We start from the raw sequence: 18,278 nt of genomic DNA, 5'->3' as shown, positions 1-18,278 counted from the left end.
CTTGATGTTTGCATTTAGCATGTTGACACAGGACCAAGCAGGAAAGCTACCCAGAGACAGTACTGAGAGTTCAAAAGTCAGACTGGGGAAAGGAATCCACCAAGAGCTGTTAAACACAAGTCTGCTGTGACACAGACCTTTGTGGCATGAGAGAGCATCCAAGGGAGGCACTTCTCTATGCATGGAGGAATTTTTGTCTCCTGCATGCCACTGCCATACACAATGATGAATGAGACACATCCTTTTGATTTTCTTGTGTCAGATGGGAGGAAGCATGACTGGATCAGCGTAGGCAAATTGCAGGCAGCAATGGCAGGGTAACTGCAAGGACTGCTGGCACAAAATCTACTTGTTGCAAGCATTGTCCAAGAACTAGTGACCCAAGGTGTCAGGAAGCAATGCTCTCCAATAAAAACTATAAGAGCCACGTTTATTTCTGGCAGAGCCTTGTCAACATTTCTGAATGCACCAAAGGATTTGCCCAGAGCTACTGGCTTCTTGGAGCCTTAATTGCCCTGATTGAGGTTGTGCTACATTCAGTAGACAACTCTTCCTAATTAAGCATAGTCTTCAGATGCTAAATAAAAACTCCTCTTGACTTTTCCTTTCTCTTGTCTTAGCATCTATAATTGGCCTGCACAAAAATGAGTGTCTTGCGGGATGCAAACCTATGGCTATGTCTGACCTCTTCAGCATAACACCAGGGAACTTCATACATTAAGCAGGAGTTTGATTTAGTATTAGCACTGCAAACCAGCAGGGCAAAAGAAGCAGAAGAAAGCCTTTGCCGCTGGTCTGGGATAGCTCATTTCAATACAGGACAAAACCTGCTTCCTTACCTTCACCCTGAGCCACCCATATCCCTTCTCATGGTACACTGGTACTTTAACAACCCACCTCCAGAAGCACACATGCCTGACATTGCTCAGGGACTTCTTGCCTAACAACTTTGTAGAGAGGTGGGATACACCCAATTGTCTACTCTATATTTATTAACCTCTTAGTTTCAACAGAGGATATCTGGATTTAAAAGCTACCTGTGCTCTCGCAGCAGAGAAAGCACTACTAGGCATATGGACTTATGTTTATGAAGCTAGGATATGCAGTTGCCTTGGACTTTTCCAACCTGGTCTATCCTATCCTATCCTATCCTATCCTATCCTATCCTATCCTATCCTATCCTATCCTATCCTTTCTTCTTATAGCCGTATAATTCCACTTATTTTTTGACCTTACACATACCTCCCTGGTGCTGTGTTTGTCTGTGAAATGAGTGTGATGCTAAAACATCTCTTTTCCCCTTTTTTATTTGGTTGTAAACATCCTCACTTATCTGGAAGAACCTCTAAGCTGCACCAGGGGAAGTTTAGGCTTGAGGTGAGGAGAAAGTTCTTCACTGAGAGAGTTGTTAGCCAGTGGAATGTGCTGCCCAGGGAGGTGGTGGAGTCACCATCCCTGGAGGCGTTCAAGAGGGGATTGGACGTGGCACTTGGTGCCATGGTCTAGTCATGAGGTCTGTGGTGACAGGTTGGGACTTGATGATCTTTGAGATCTCTTCCAACCTTGGTGATACTGTGATATATTTCTCTGTAAAACATTGAAAACCAAGGAGTTTCTATATGAAGAGTCCAACTTAGGCAAGCTGTCATCTGACCCACTGCTGCAAATGGCAGGGGGCAAAAGGGTCACACTCAAAGCAGCATTGCTTGCAGGGACAAAAATGGAGCTCGTGGTTAAGTGGATGCTCTGCAATGAGGGCTCAGGGTGAAGTCAGTTGCTAGAAGCTCATTAACGTGGCACAGGTAGTGGAGACAGGGCCTCAGCAGTCTGTAATCCCTTTTAGCTTTGCCAAAAGCAGAAGAATTCAGTGAGATAAAAAAGTAAAAGCCTGGAATGTGTTTAGTAAATGAAAAGTAACCCCAGAGGAAGTCAGAGTAAAGCAGAATAACAGTTTGATTTTTCAATTAACGGAATAATGTCCTTGCATTAATCCTGGATGCCCAACACCAGCTCTGTAGGCTGGGAAGAAATTTCCCTCCTGAATTAGTGTCAAGTGCTGCTCTGAATGCCAGCTTATTTCCAGCCACACTTGATAACATCGACAAACCCCACCTCTCAGCCCTGTAGTGTATCAGGGGAGGTTACAGAAGCAGGCAAAGGTTTAGGATGCATTTTGTTGTTCTGGACACATAATTAGAAATGTCTGTGAAGGAAAAAATGGCTCAAAATTTAGAAGTGAAGCAACTTTTCTGAGGAATTGGATGCCATTTATTGCACACTGTGCATTGCCTTCTTGCTTTGCAGCCTCCCCACCAGAACTCCAGCACCATTTTGGAAACGTTGTGACAAGACATTTGTAGAAGTGCAGACTTAAAATCCGTCCAACGTTTTGTTTGCGTGTTATCCTTCCTTTCTTTTTTCTTTCTCTTCATTGACTGAAAGAAATTATGCATGGCAGGGGAAAATTTGGAACTTCATTTAAAAAAAAAAAGAAAAAAAAGAATTATTTTCTTTTCCCTACTTCTGGAAAAAACACCAAGTGAAAAATTCAAGAAGGCGGCAGTCTGCCACTTGTTCTGTGGCAGAGTGTAAAGGGAAGGGGGGGAAAAAAGGGAAACAATTATGTAGAAGATTTAAATTCAAGATAAAAGATTAAATTCAAGATATAAAGATGCTCTTCTTGAGGAAAATCTTGGGGAAAAAAAAACCCAAAAGAAAGAAAACCAAAATGCTTCTGCCTAGGAAATAACATTATTTGTTGGGGTGAAAAGAGAAGGCAAACGTTTTTGGCCAGAGGCTGAATTGGAAGGACTACTCAGAGAGCAGTCACAACAGACTCCAGATCTTGGGAATGGGCTCCTCCACCACACATTGGCTTCTTCCCTATTTGGAGAGCTGGGCAGCTGCAGGCATTGTGTGTCCTCTGCCTGTAGCCTTTCTGCTGATGGACACAAGCCTCCTCACAAATATGAGCTGCTCTTTGTTCAGTCTTGGTGGGAAGGCTGCCTTGCTGAGTCAGGCGTGGGGATGCTGCTGTCGTGCTCTCCAAGAGCAGTGCCCATGCCTGGTGCCACAGCACTGCCTGGGCCATCCCCTCCCAGTGCCACTGCAGCTTCCTCTCTTCTCTTTTTTCTCTTTTTCCCTGTGTGCTTCCCAGTTCGAGTGAGGGCTTCGGCGTAGTGGAGAAGATCGTGCTGCTCACCTTCATCTCTGCCGTTATATTGATGGCCATCCTGGGGAACCTGCTGGTGATGGTGGCTGTGTGCCGGGACAGGCAGCTCAGGTGAGCCCACCCAGCTGGCCACCGCCTGCCCTTCCTTCCATGGAGTGGCACAGGGGAAAAGTCCTGCCAAAAGACCCCCATGCCCATAGCTGAGGGCAGCAGCTGCTGTGATGAAAGGTGTCTCTGGCCATGTATTGCACTGTGGTAAGGTCAGACTCTCACACTGACCTTAGTGCACCTGCACTTGTATTGACACCAAGGTGATGGGAACATTTTAGTATCCATCCTCTGAGCACTCTCAGTGTGAAAAACGAGATGAATCAGTGAAAAACAGCTAAGAGGAATTCCTTGGAGAAGCAGGTTGGCCTCTACCTATTTTCCATCCCCCATTTCCTAACAGGGTCCTGTTGCAGTTGTGCTGCTCTACTGCAGCTTGACAAATGCTGCCAGTGATCTGGGCGGGGGGGGGGGGTCACAGGCAAAACTCCTTGAGGCTTGCTGCTACCCCCAGGAGTTGTCAGACTAGCCCCAGGAACAGAGTGAGACATTCAACAGCCTCTATTCATATTCTGCGTGGGCTTTTTAATGGATTTAATTCTGTTTTATTGTTATGATTTTAAAAGTACTCTTCAAGTTAAAATTACAGCTTCAATCTAGATTCTTCTCAGTTCTTTCTGGAAGGATTTTCTCAATTTACATGTTAAAATAAAGTTTCTCTCCACCTCAAACGCTCCAATGGAAGCTGCAGAGGACTGTGAGCATCTATTGGCCTCTTCTCTCTGAGCAGAAAGCTGTGTTGGTGCAAGGAACACAGTAGGTTTTAGCTCTGAAAACCAGGAATGAGCTAAGGCTCACCATAGAAAGTGAGAAGTAAGTTAGGGAGGACCTTTTAGTGTGATTGAGCAAATTAGACTCAAATGCAAGCTGAAATTTCTGTCCACACGTAGAGGATGCTGCACTGAAAGTCTTCCACCCTAATTTTGTAATCTGTCTTGCAGGAAAATCAAGACCAATTATTTCATTGTTTCCCTTGCCTTTGCGGACCTGCTGGTGTCAGTGCTGGTGATGCCATTTGGAGCCATTGAGTTGGTTCAGGACAACTGGATCTATGGAGAGATGTTCTGCCTGGTCCGAACATCCCTCGATGTCCTGCTCACCACAGCATCAATTCTGCACCTGTGCTGTATTTCGCTGGACAGGTATGAACAGAAGAGCAGAGACAATAATTAGAGTTGCTTTGAAGGTTTTTTTATTGCTGTTGTTGCTTGTCAGCAGTAGCCAAAGGTCAAATCACAAACCTGCTAGGAACCACAGAGCAATCATTTTCTCTCAGTAGCTCATTTTGGGGAGAGCTGTCTGAGTCCTCATCAGTGGAGGAAAACTTTGAAAGGAATGAGATTTCTGTTGAGAGGGCAAGCCAGGTTCTCAGCTGCTTTGTGGCACAGCTCTGTTTGCATCACTGATCAGATGTGGCACAGTTTCTTCTTTGAAGTGAAGAACAGGCACCTTCAAGATGTATCTGAAGGAAAGACCTGCAGCTGCTGCAGACCGAGGTGCGTTGTTGCAAGGGGACATTGCTCTTGTTACTATGTCAGGTGTTGATCACTGCCAGGGGTTGCAGGGAGGCTGAACTGAAACACTGAACTCTCTTGTGCATAGGGTGCATAGTCTTTGTGGGAGATCCTAAAAACTTCCTTTTCTTTCAAACTGTTCTTGCAAAATTAATCCAGAATCTGGAGTAATTTATGGCAGACAATGCTGGTTTATTCCATTCAGAACAGCAAGGATTTTTCCCAGGATAAATACCTAGAAGAAAAACGTTTTGACCAGCTATTCTAACAAACAATGTTTTGGGCTTTTATTTGAGTTCTGTGCGGAGATTTCAATACTTTGGAAGAAAGTATTACTTAGTATTACTAATGTGGCCAAAATAACCATAATTATTCTTGTCATCATGACAATTGATATTTAAATGGCATCTTTCATCTGAAGAGTCTGTATGAAGCTAGACTTCAAAAGATACTTGATAAACTTCTCCATTGATGTGTAGGACTCCCTTTTTGTGGGAGAGTGGCGCAGGCACATGCAGTATTGTATCCAGCAAGGAGCTGATGTGTAATAGCTACAGCACACTTCTTTATCTGGAAGCTTAAATGGCTGGAACACAAATAGGAAGCTCATTATCTCAAAAAACGTTGACAAATTGCCACTTTGAGCCAATTACCAGTAGAGCAGCTGTTAGGCACTGTGCTCTGGATGGGCCCTTGTTATATGAAATGTTGGGGTTTGATTCTCTGGGCTCTTAATTAAATGTAGCAGGTTGTGTAGAGAAGGGGACAGGAAGGGAAAACATTGGTTTCCCCCTTCCTCCCTGATCTCTGACACCTGCAGGGGACGGGAAGTCCCTGTGTGGGGTGCACAGAAGAGAAACTGCCCTGTTCTCCTGCCTATGCTACCCTTTGCCATGTCCTGAGCTCTTTCTGCTGACACAGATCCCCATCTGTCCCCATGCTCCTGGAACAGCCTTGCCTGGGGCTGGCAAAGAGTTTGGGGCCGACTCGTGACTACGGATGTCAAAAATGTGGGGCTCAGAGTTTATCTTTAAGGGATACAGAACAGAGATCACAGTTTTGTACAGGAGGGTTTTATTTATGAAAACATACCTGGGGCAGAGTTTGCAAACACCCAGCTCAGTAGAAGGAACTGGAAATGCATAAAAACAAACCCAAAGAATCCAAAACCCTACAATGAGATGGATTGGATTAATCTGCATTAAGTGAAACATTCAGAGCAGAGCGTGAGCACCTGGAATGGGCTACAGCTCTGCTCTCCCTTCTATGCTCTATTATTATCTGCCCAGGGAGCCCTGAATTCTTTCTACCAGATGCAGAACAGCTGTAGCAAAGGGTGAGCATTGCTGAACAACATAGATGCTTCTCATTGTTGTGGGCAAATGGAACTGAGGGACTGAGTCTGGACACATACTCCATCCCCCTACTCCGAACTAGTGCTTTAATCACTAGAATACTACACAGAAGAGAATGGCTGTCTTGAAAGAAAGCAGGAGCTGTAGCCAGGTTTTGGAGAAGACTAACTCTCCAACCTTGTTCCATGAGTGTTCTGAGAAAGTTTTGGGGAGGTGCAGCACTCCCTGCACGGGGTTCTAAGGGTCCTAGGCTCTGTAATTGAATGAATCCAGTATCAGCATCACTCCATCTAATTGGCTCAGAATTCTGTGATAAAATTATCCTGCTCCTGAAGATTTCTGCTGAGTGTGTGTTTGAAGCTATTGCTGGTACAGCAACATCTTCCTATTTCTTCAGGATTATAAAGATTCTTGCAAGTAGAAGGAATTGAGCAAAAGTATTTAGAGCTTTGAATTAGGAGGAGCTGGAGTTCACCTGAAAGTTCTCAGAAAATGCCTGTAAAGCTTTGCTTCATGAATGCACTGACAGAGAGGAATCCACCAATATTTGCTATCCTCTTAGTATTGGCCAGGTTTGACTAAACAGTGGTGAAATTGCTTGAAAAGAAGCAGAGGGTGAATTAATTTCTGAGTGATGAGTGTGCTAAAATCCTTTTGTAAGTTTAGGGCTGGGAGAGCAGACCTGCACTGTCTGGAGTACAGAAACACAGTGGAGAATTTTGGGAACTGACAGATCTGAAATTGCCAGATGTCAGGGAATTATGTCAGGACACACAAGTGCTCTTTGTCTTCCACACGTGTTTACCATACCTGTGCTGTTCATTGCTTTTAGGCAGAGAGGCTGGTGGCTGGGTGCAGCATGACTTGGATGACTATTGCAGCCTTTATTGCTTGCTTGCTGCTTTCATGTGAAGAATGATGCCCCTGCAGACTAGCTGCAGAGCTGATCCAAATTTTGAGTAGTTCTCTGGTACTGTGTTTTTCTTGTTTCTGTTCTCAAAATGTCTTTGTTTAGTGCTTGTTAGAGCAATGGCCACCACACAAAACACCATTAGTGGAGCAGTACAATCCTTGAGGCAGGCTGCTCCTCTCCAAAGGCGTTTGAATTTTCCATAGAAACTTTCCTGTGTCATCTAATCTCTGCAGGGCATATATATAGCTCTCCTAGCTATTCAGTCTTGCTGTAGAAGTTCTTCTTGGATGCTATTTTGACTATACAGGTAGTCATTTGGAGGTGTGCCACTGACATGAAAAAAGCCAGGATTTCATCTTAGACACCTTAAAAGGTCTATTTCTTCTCCCAGTACAAGAAGATACAATTATGTCTATGTTTGCTGACAGTAACAGCTGAAAGAGAAAGCCCAAGATCTTTCTTTCTTCTGTGAAGAGGAGAATCCCAAGTCAGCTACATGGTTTTCATCATTTCTGTTTGCTCAGGCATCTCAATATGAATCTGACCAAGTCCCAAGCTTCTGGGTTACCCCAGGACCAAATGTCAAGTCAAGGCCAAGGTGTCTCTTGCCAACAGGAATAGCTCTCCTGAACTGCTGTAAATGAAAAGATAGTCATCTTCTTCTCTTAAAGCTGTATTACTTCCTCTGATTGACTGATGATTAACATGATTTTCAGAATACAACTTGGTAGGACATCCTAGAGTACTGTAGCCATTGCTGAAGTTATTTGACATCCACCTGGACACAGAAACAATCCTAACCTGACCAGGGATTCCTGTGCTTAGTCATGAACTCATCCAAGTCCCAAACCATCTACTTAAAACACTTTTTTCCTGAGTGACCACAGTGTATGTTATGTCATATTTCTGCAGTGCTTGCTCACTGGCATGGTCTGGTGGCCTGATTAGGTAAATCAGAAACCATGTTGTATGTAAGCAATTGCTTTCCACCACACAAGCAGCAGACCCTGATGCTTGAAGGTCCAACACCTGATATCCCTTACTTAGCAGCGCTGGCAGATCTAAACTGTCACAAAGACTAAGGGCATGAAATATTTTGCCTGCTGGGGCTGTTTAATAAACCATTTTCTGAATGAAATGAAACTTTAGGTATTTCACTTCATTTCTCAGAGGAGGCATTTGAGTGGAAGAACACAGGGAGAACCTGAACATTTTGGTTTGGATCTTGCCACATCTCTAAGGATATGCCACAGTGCCTTTCTTGCTGCATTGATGGAGGTAGTCCACTTGTGCCATGTCATGCTGCAGATCACCAGGTACCAGTGACAGTCCCACATCACTCCTGTGTCCTTATTGCAGAGACTGAGTCACTTGTGCTGCCATGAAGGAGGTTCCAAACCTCCTTGGCTAGCAGGACAAAAGGGATTTTCAACACAGCTTGGGTGGAGTAGTGGATAGAGAATAATTAATTTTCCATACCAAAAGAAGGCTAACCCCCACCTTTTAGATCTGCCTCCTTCTCCTTTCCAGTGTATCAGCCACTTGCTGTGTGTCTTGAGACACTTGAACGTGCCCAGAGAAGGGCAACAAGGCTGGGGAGAGGCCTTGAACACAAGCCCTGTGAGGAGAGGCTGAGGGAGCTGGGATTGTTTAGCCTGGAGAAGAGGAGGCTCAGAGGTGACCTCATTGCTCTCTACAACTACCTGAAGGGTGGTTGTAGCCAGGAAGGGGTTGGTCTCTTCTCTCTAGCAACCAGCACCAGAACAAGGGGACACAGTCTCAAGCTGTGCCAGGGGAAGTTTAGGCTGGAGGTGAGGAGAAAGTTCTTCATGGAGAGAGTCATTCGCTGTTGGAATGGGCTGCCCAGGGAGGTAGTGCAGTCCCCATCCCTGGAGGTGTTCAAGAGGGGATTGGATGTGGCACTTGGTGCCATGGTCTAGTCATGAGGTCTGTGGTGACAGGTTGGATTCGATGATCTTTGAGATCTCTTCCAACCTTGGTGATACTGTGATACTGTCTTCTTGGAGCATCACTTCCAGGTGTGTTTTGGTCTTTGATCATCTTGAGAATGGCAGGGAGAAAATTTTTGACCTCACTTCATGTCAGATCTAGAGATGAAAAGGGAAAATATTTAGATTTCAGTTGCATTTGATACCATTACAAAAATGTTCTACATTCCATCTATTTCTTGAGCACTTTGCCCATTTTTAAATTCCTTTTGCAGATTGACCTCAAAAGGTTGTGCTATTCCTGGTGCATATTAGTTAAAATGTGGGTGCCTGGCAATGAAGTCTAATAGTGACTCATGGCTTGACAGAGTAACCATCCTCTAACCTGAATGAGCAGTGTACCCTCACATGGTGTTCGCAGCTGGTATTTCACAGGGTAGCCAAGTCTGCTGATTTACAACTGCTGCACCTGATTTTCCTTTTGGGACTTGGGCTACAGGCTTGTCCCACACAAACATTAGTTAAGATTTGAAAATACTTCCAGGCAGTTTAATTTTTGCAGTATTCTGCTGTCATCTCCAAGTAATTCTCAGGTCAGCTCAAAATACTCGCTGTGATATGAGTGAGAGCAACAAGTCTGTCTTTTCCCTCAGACTTAGGCTTTAAAGGTTGCTAGCAGAAACTTCAGTTTCTGTGACAGCATTTGGTTGTTTTCTTTTGTTTTGTTTTTTTCCACAGTGAGAACTGACTCCCAAACACTGTTAAGAGGACAGAACAGATGAGGAGATAATGATGGGTGGCCCTGAGAAAATCTGGTAGATGATGCAGGTAGATGAATGCCTGAGTTCCTGTGTAGGGAAGGATGACTCAGCCCATTGTCAGCCTGCTCTCCATTAGCACTGCTTCACCTGTCCTGGCAGCTGGAGCACTGACAGCACAGCTTCCTTCACGGTTTTATTTCATTTTTGGTAGCTGTCAGCCTTCATTCTGAGTGTGCTGCTTCTAGCTGGTGTTTTCTCTGTGATTCATGTATTTCCTGCCTTCAGTTTTATGGCAGGGCATGCAACTGTGGGTTGGTTGGTTTTTTTTCCAGAAAGCAGAGTGATTAATCTAATCCTCAGGACCCAGCTGGGGAAGTAATTCCCTTCAACATTTTCAGGAGGAGTTGCTTGAAAAGACTTCTATCTGGTAATATCTTGTATCTGTTTCTGTTACTACCTCTAAAAAGAAGGAAGAAAAGGCTTTAGTTCTCCAAGAGAACTTCTCAGAGAAAGTCTGGATAAATCACCACAGGATAAATTGAACATAGAATACATAGAATAAAATAAACCAGGTTGGAAGAGACCTTCAAGATCATCACATCCAACCTATCAACCAATCCAACCCACCTAGACAACTAAACCATGGCACCAAGCTCCCCATCAAGTCTCCTCCTGAACACCTCCAATGATGGCGACTCCACCACCTCCCCGGGCAGCCCATTCCAATGGGCAATCACTCTCTCTGTGTAAAACTTCCTCCTAACCTCCAGCCTAAACCTCCCCTGGTGCAGCCTGAGACTGTGTCCTCTTGTTCTGGTGCTGGTTGCCTGGGAGAAGAGATCAACATCCACCTGTCTACAACCTCCCTTCAGGTAGTTGTAGAGAGTGATAAGGTCACCCCTGAGTCTCCTCCTCTCCAGGCTAAACAACTCCAGCTCCCTCAGCCTCTCCTCATAGGGCTTGTGTTCCAAACTCCTCACCAACTTTGTTGCAGTTCTCTGGACTCGTTCCAGCAAGTCAACCTCCTTCCTAAACTGAGGAGCCCAGAACTGGACACAGTACTCGAGGTGTGGCCTAACCAGTGCAGTGTACAGGGGCAGAATGACCTCCCTGCTCCTGCTGGCCACACTGTTCCTGATGCAGGCCAGGATGCCATTGGCCCTCTTGGCTGCCTGGGCACACTGCAGGCTCATGTTCAGCCTACTGTCAACGAGTACCCCCAGGTCCCTCTCTACCTGGCTGCTCTCCAGCCACTCTGACCCCTGCCTGTAGCACTGCCTGGGGTTGCCGTGGCCAATGTGCAGAACCCGGCACTTGGATGTGTTAAATCTCATTGCTCTTACCAAGTCAGTCACAGGGCACAAAGCACAGCAGAGATTTAGAGACACCTTCAGTCTCATCTGAAAAAGTGTTTTCCCGAGGTATCGGAGGTATCACAGGCCTCACCGAATCCAAGTCTTACTGTTGTTGGGCTATGATTTTTCATCATCTCTTTGGTATTCTAATATAAAAGGAAGATTTAGCCTTGAATTATTTATGCATCACATGTTTTATGCATACAGATCCATTCTTTGTGCCTGTGCAATAAAAATAATTGCACTGCATATAAATAGACCAAGAAGCTATGATCGAGTCTCCAAATACAGTTAACCTGTCAGGAAAGGCAATTTTCTTCCCCAATATTTGTAGGGCAATTTACAATACAGTTATTTCTCAAATTCTTGGGGAAAGAAAGAAAGGAAATACAGAGAAACAAACCAAAACCAGAGAAACCTTCACTGAAAGGGTTGTCAAGGCCTGGAAACAGGCTGCCCAGGGAAGTGGTGGAGTCACTATCTGTGGAAGTATTTAAAAGACTTGTAGATGATGTGGTGCTGAGGGGCATGGGGTAGTGGTGACTTGGCAGTGCTGGGTTAACAGCTGAACTTTGATGAGCTTAAATATCTCTTCCAACCAAAACAATTCTGTGATTCTATTCTAAACAGGTCCTAAACAAGAGGGCACAGTCTCAAGCTGCACCAGGGGAGGTTTAGGCTGGATGTTAGGAAGAAAGTCTTCATAGAGAAGGTGATTGCCCATTAGAATGGGCTGCCTGGGGAGGTGGTGGAGTTGCCCTCACTGGAGGTGCTTAGGAGGAGACTTGATGGGGTGCTTGGTGCCATGGTTTAGGTTGATTAGATAGTGTTGGATGATAGGGTGGACATGATGATCTTGAAGGTCTCTTCTGGTGTGGTCTGGTCTGGTCTACTCTACTTTACTCTACTCTACTCTACTCTACTTGTCTGGATTCTTGGGCTTAGGTGTACATCTGCTCTTCATGCAAGTAAAGCATCTTGCACCCTCTTCCTGCTTCCTCCAGCTCTCCTGACTGGAGAGCTGTCCCAGCATGTGGAACTTTCTCCAAGTCCACATCTCTGCTGGGCACTTGGTAGCCTTTGCCTGGCATGTTTGAAACGTTTGCAGATTTGCTATGTACCACGCACCAAAACAGACCTCACTGTGTGTTTGTGTATTCAACACTGATCTTGCTGGAATTTAAACAGACCACATAATCACTGCTAAATGAAGGCTAAAGCAAAGCAGATGTATCCGAAGAGTGTTGGAGCACCAAAGTGACAGCTGCTCATTGCACCATTTACAAACATTAATTAACATTAGTGTACTGTTCAGGCATCAAATTAGCACAATCCCTTGAGAGAGATGATGTTTTAGAGGCTCCCAACCCCCAGTTGCTCTGCAGTGGCAGTCCCTCTGGAGAAGCCCTCTCCCTGCTTAGGTGGGAGAGCACAGTGCGAGGGGCAGAGTGTTGGTGAGGTTTGGGTGGTTGCTTTCTCTGCCCACCCTGCTCACTGCCTCTGGTTTTCAGTGTGAGGTTGCTTTCCATGCTTGGCTCTTTTGCACAGCTGAGACCAAAGGGGGTTGATTGGCTTGCTAAAGGATGCCTAGGCCACAGTGGGGCTTGAGGTCGGGAGCATGATGTCTTTCTCAAGGATGGGGAGAAAGGAGCTGTGTTCAGTGATGCTCTGTGAAACCTCTGCTGGCTGGTCAGGGACAGGGGGAGGTTAATAGTGGGGAGACTTACTATGTTTTAAATAGCTATCAGTAAGTAATGATTAGGCAGTGGCAATCTGATTATATGACACAAATTCCAGCTATAGTTTTGAACCAGGCCATAAATCCCCCATGCCCTTTTCAACTGGGAGAGCATCTCCTCTTGTACAGCTCTCAGGTGCTTAGGTGGAGGATCAGAGAGGCAGCAAGGGAAGGGGCTGAGCAAGGGCAAATGGAGACCATCCCTGAGGGCTGCGAGATGGGAAACGTAACCACAGTTATCTCTGCCGGCACGCAGCTCGGCAAGAAAACCAGCACAGGATTTGCAGAATTCAGTTCTGAGAGCATTAAGAAAAATAACAGAGCAGATGGCCACGGCACAGCCTGAGGGATGCACTGTCCTTATTAATCTTTACAAACCCTCTAGAACTATGGTAATTTATTTTGCCGCTGTTGCTGCCAATAACCCTCCACACACCCCGACCCACAAGGGGACCGTGAAGAAGTCCTCTGTCTCCATTTGGCAACATACGTTTGTTTGTATTACCAGCTAAATTTATCCAGTTCCAATTAACTGTTCTCTTTAGCATTTTTCTCAGTGTAATTATCTCAACACCAGCAGGCCGTTATTTTTCTAATAAGAATTTAATTTTGTTAGATATAATCATTTTAGGGACATTTCTTTTTTCTGGACCAGCAAGGCAGAACTTTTGTTTTATTTGGCACAGACAGAGACCATAGCTTATTTGCTCAGTGGGAAAAGGGAAGAGAGAAAGAGCTTTCCCCCCCACCCCCACCCCCCCAAAGAAATTAAAAATAAATGTAAAACTATGGTTATGCAGAGGACAGAATCTGACTTCGCTGGAATATCAGCAAAGCCACTAGCACTATTTTAATTTCACACAGGCACAAGTAAACTGAGATCCTAGCTGAGGTCTAAAACTTTGGGGTCAGTGGCTGGAGAGCTCCCAAACAGAGAGGGACCTGGGTGTGCTGATCGACAGCCACCTGAATATGAGCCAGCAGTGTGCCCAGGTGGCCAGGAGGGCCAATGGCATCCTGGCCTGCATTAGGAATAGCGTGGCCAGCAGGAGCAGGGAGGTCATAGTGCCCCTGTACTCTGCTTTGGTTAGGCCGCACCTTGAGTACTGTGTCCAGTTCTGGGCCCCTCAGTTTAAGAAGGACATTGAAACACTTGAACGTGTCCAGAGAAGGGCAACAAGGCTGGGGAGAGGCCTTGAGCACAAGCCCTATGAGGAGAGGCTGAGGGAGCTGGGATTGTTTAGCCTGGAGAAGAGGAGGCTCAGGGGTGACCTCATTGCCCTCTACAACTATGTGAAAGGTGGTTGTAGCCAGGAAGAGGTTGGTGTCTTCTCCCAGGCAACCAGCACCAGAACAAAGGGACACAGTCTCAAGCTGCGCCAGGGGAGGTTTAGACTTGAGGTGAGGAGGAAGCTCTTCACCGAGCGAGTCATTCGTCATTGGAATGGGTTGCCCAGGGAGGTGGTTGAGTCGTCGACCCTGGAGGCGTTCAAGGGGAGATTGGACGTGGCACTTGGTGCCATGGTCTAGGCATGGGGTCTGTGGTGATAGGTTGGACTCGATGATCCTCGATGTCCTTTCCAACCTAAGTGATACTGTGATACTGTGATACTTCATCGCTTGGTCAGGGTTCAGCTGAAGGCTCTGGCCCGCTCCGGGTTCACTGATGGAGAGAAGCAATGTGAAAAATCACACTCAGCTTTGTGGAGTATGCCAGAGTAGAGCTCCAGAAAAGACAAAGAAGGGGATTTCCCAAACTAGCCCAATCCTTTCTTTAATATAACTTGTGTCCCATGAGGAGAAGCAGTCTCCTGTTGCTTTTCTTTGGCCTCTCTTCCCTTAGGAGCTCACAAACAAATTGTTCCCACTTCGGTGTATAAGGCATGGTTCAGTAGACACATAGGCATGGTTGTTGCACCCTGAGTTTGGGAGAGAGCTTGTAGCACCCACACTTCCCCCCACCCTTTTGTCTTCATTTTTTAAGGCTATTTAAGGAGGGTAAAACAATTATTCACTGTGAGTATTCAGTACGTTTTCTCTGGCTCATTTTGGCCCTGGTGGTGATAAAGCATATGGTATGTATATAATTTTATACATGCACATGACACCAAATGGTTTTAAATGTGGGCCACCCACAGAACCAGTCTGTTTAGTAAAGGTGGGTGTATATTTGTCTGTCTGTGATAGCTAAGAAGCTCCTTGCAAGGTAGTTTCTGCATACCCATAGCTCAAACAAATTTGTACTGCAGACCAGGGAGATAATTCCTTGCCCTTGGAGAAAAATTGAACTATCTAATGCAACTCAGCAACTGCATTTCTGTAATGCCCAGAGGGCAAGGAAAGAGCAGTGGTGTGGTTAGAATATCACTGATTCTGAAGCAGGACCAGCATCTTCATATGCTCTCTGGAGATGTGCCCAGAGCAGCTTTTCTGCTGCCATGGGCTTGAGGAGCCTCTTTGATCTCTAGACCGATGAATGGCTATGTGCTGACTGCTCTGTCACTGCTTGCTTCTTCTCAACCACAGAAACCAGTGTGTGTTAACATTGTTGGCCCAGCTGGTTATCTAGATCCTTGCACCTTTGATTTCAGTCTTGATCACAGATCCCAGTCACTAATGGTGTCTCACTGTGCTGGTGCTTGATGAGTATGCAGACAGTCACTACCACAAATAACAATCCTTCTGTGGACCACAGCTAAATTGTGCTGCTGTCAGATCCAGGTCACCAGTGTGTTGAACTGCAATGTTGTTTCTCAGTCTTTCTTTTCTTGACTACAGGAACTGAGCAGCTATCACTTCAAAGTCAATGTGCTTTTCAAGAATCTTTTTGGCTATTTTATTTTCCCTGGAGGAAAGGCAGGATATGATATGAGGAGTGTGCATACCTCTGTGTGCAGGTTATGGTTCTTCACACAGGCAAAATGGCAACAACAAACACCCATGATTTACAGTGTTTGTATTTCTGTGAAAGCCTTGGGCCAGCACAGCACATTCAGCATTCAGTTGTACAAGGCAAGAGAATAACTGAGATTCTTTTTCTGTCTGTTTTCTCTTTGGATTCACAGCTTCCCTTATATCTGCCATCTCCTGTCTTCACATATCAACAAGTTTAACATTAGGCAAGCTGTCCTTGATCCTACTGCTAAGGAATGGGATATTATGTCTTCTCCACTCAAAGTGCTGAGGGCTGTTAGGTACAAATGTGCTGCTGATGCAGAGTTCATCAGGCATTTGTATCTATTTTCTGGTTTTATGTGTAGCACTGGCTGTGAAGAGGAGCTTGCTGACAGGCAATGCACCAGTCCTGCTGGGAAAGGGTAAAATATTTTGCTCTTACAGCTTGTGGACGTTGTGTGTATGAGGTCCTGTTGGTGGTACCTGTAGGAACGTGAAGGAAATTGCTCCACAGACTGGGACACTGAGTCACTGAACCTTGACTAGTTTTTATAGCTTTAGTGAACACAACAGAGATGCACCTGAATCCCCTTGGAGGTGCTGGGAGAGTGTTCATAACATCTGAGGTCTGCTTTTGGGAATTAATCCACTTGATGTTAATCAGTTGCCTCTCATTCATATCACTGCAGCTTCCATGGGAAAGCTAGGAAGCATCATCACGCTCATGTTCCCTGAGACAGAGCCTGGCCACTGCATTGTTTCATGGAGCCACCAAGTGGTGTTGGGAAGGTCAGAAATCCTCAGTAGCTGGACATATCTGCAGGGGCCATAAGAGCCATGTGTAAAGGCCATAGAGAGCTATGGATTTCTTCTTCTGAGCTCTGTGTAAATTGTTAGCATTTGATACATTCGTGTGGCAAATGTCTGATAGGGGAAAGAAAAAGTATTTTAATAACCTTTGCTTTATGGAGCTAGAGATCTACAGCACCAGGGAGGGATTCTTGTAGTTCCCCTTCAGTGAAGAATGTCACAACAGAGGCAGATGAGAAGTGTTTTGCATCATCTGCTCTGCAGTGTGTGAGAGGGAAGTTAGCATTTTCAAGGAACTGCAGAGCCGTGGGGCTTGACTGATGATACCAAGAATGAATATTTAATTAAGCGTGGACATCATATTAATCATGTGTATGTATTACATTTTTTTATTCATCCATCCCATTGTCAAACCAGTATGTAATAGTTATTCTGTATGAGCACAGATAAAACAGCCTTACCTTGAAAGGAAGCAGCAATGTAGAGTAAGTAAATGTTTTTATTTCAGCTTTTGACTAAAACTATTGATAATCTCGGAGGTATAATTACTTTTCTCTCGCTGAATAAATAGCTGCTTAAATGCCCGAACCTTCACATACAGTAAATCACCAGATGCTAGGGAAATTGGTGTGACTTAAATGGCTTCTGTTAGCATACACAGATTTCTATTATCTGATCCTCAAGGCCATTGAGTAGGAGTGCTGCTGAGCTGTGGGAGGTGGACACTGTGGTTCTCTGCCTCTCTCGGCAGCAGCGAAATCGTCACCCACACTCTGATTGTGGGACCTTGTCACTGATAGCAGTGTAGGGCAGGATGAGCCCAGCTCAACTAGCTGAATGCAAGGGAAATTGTAGGAGCAGCAGTTAGGTAAAAATAAATAAATATATAAACACACACAGAGACACAGACACATATATATATATAAAATCTTTTGACATGTAAGTGGAGGAAAATTGCTGCTGAATCACCAGGAGGGAAGAAATATGAGAGCTTAAGATGTCATTTTTACAGACATAATTTTTACTCTAATGGCCTTTAATAGCAAACTATTTCCAGTGTAATGCTGTCAGCTGCAGCAGAGAGAGAAATACAGAAATGTAGTAACTCAAACTGCTTGGAAGAGTAATTGTCCTGCTGTAGTTAATTAGCAATGTATTGTGGTTTTCCTCTTCAGTTTCCTTATTCATTTTGTGAAATGGTAGATGTCTCTTGGTTGTTCCTTCCCATTTATTTATTGGATTTCTACTTTTGCCCTTTCTGCAAATGAATCTCTTTTATTTAAAGTCTCTTGTGACCTGCAGCAGCTTGCCATCAGGTCTGTCATGGGAATCCTTCGATGTCCAGCACTGGGCAGCACTTTCCAGCAGGTATCTGTCAGATAGTAAGCAATTAAATATGCCAGATACCTCTCCTGTGTGTTTAGTGTCAGAAGAGCAGTTGCCTGTAATGCCAAGAGAAGCACCATCTGTCCCAATAAGCAGTCAGAAACATTACTGAAAATACCTGTTTGAATTCAAAGGTCAGTTTATCTTCTGGGGGAAGGAAATCTGGAGAGCAGGGGGAGATCCAAATGAAATAAGCTCTAGCAACACAGACCAAGGTTACACAAACACACTGTGTCTGTCATGAGGAGGATAATTATCCTAGGAACACAGGAAATATTTATTCTATCCTCTGAAATCATTACGATATTAAAATCGGAGCGTG

The 18,278-nt window shown here is 45.0% G+C and overlaps 1 protein-coding gene across 1 annotated transcript in view; it reads left to right on the top strand.

Moving 5' to 3' along the window:
* Positions 1-222: 222 nt before the first annotated feature.
* Positions 223-18,278, top strand: part of HTR4 (5-hydroxytryptamine receptor 4) — a 79,924-nt gene continuing 61,868 nt past the window's right edge. The window contains exons 1-3 of the mRNA XM_068148495.1: positions 223-317; positions 3,020-3,283; positions 4,222-4,422. Coding sequence (XP_068004596.1) covers positions 223-317; positions 3,020-3,283; positions 4,222-4,422 — 560 coding nt within the window. The remainder of the gene's footprint in view (positions 318-3,019; positions 3,284-4,221; positions 4,423-18,278) is intronic.

Source organism: Melanerpes formicivorus, unplaced genomic scaffold (assembly GCF_026170545.1).
Source record: "Melanerpes formicivorus ecotype bairdi unplaced genomic scaffold, bMelFor1.0.p_v2 SCAF_2, whole genome shotgun sequence".
Classification (NCBI taxonomy): Eukaryota; Metazoa; Chordata; class Aves; order Piciformes; family Picidae; genus Melanerpes; species Melanerpes formicivorus.
Note: the sequence above shows the minus strand (reverse complement) of the source record. Positions and strands in the feature narration are given on the sequence as shown.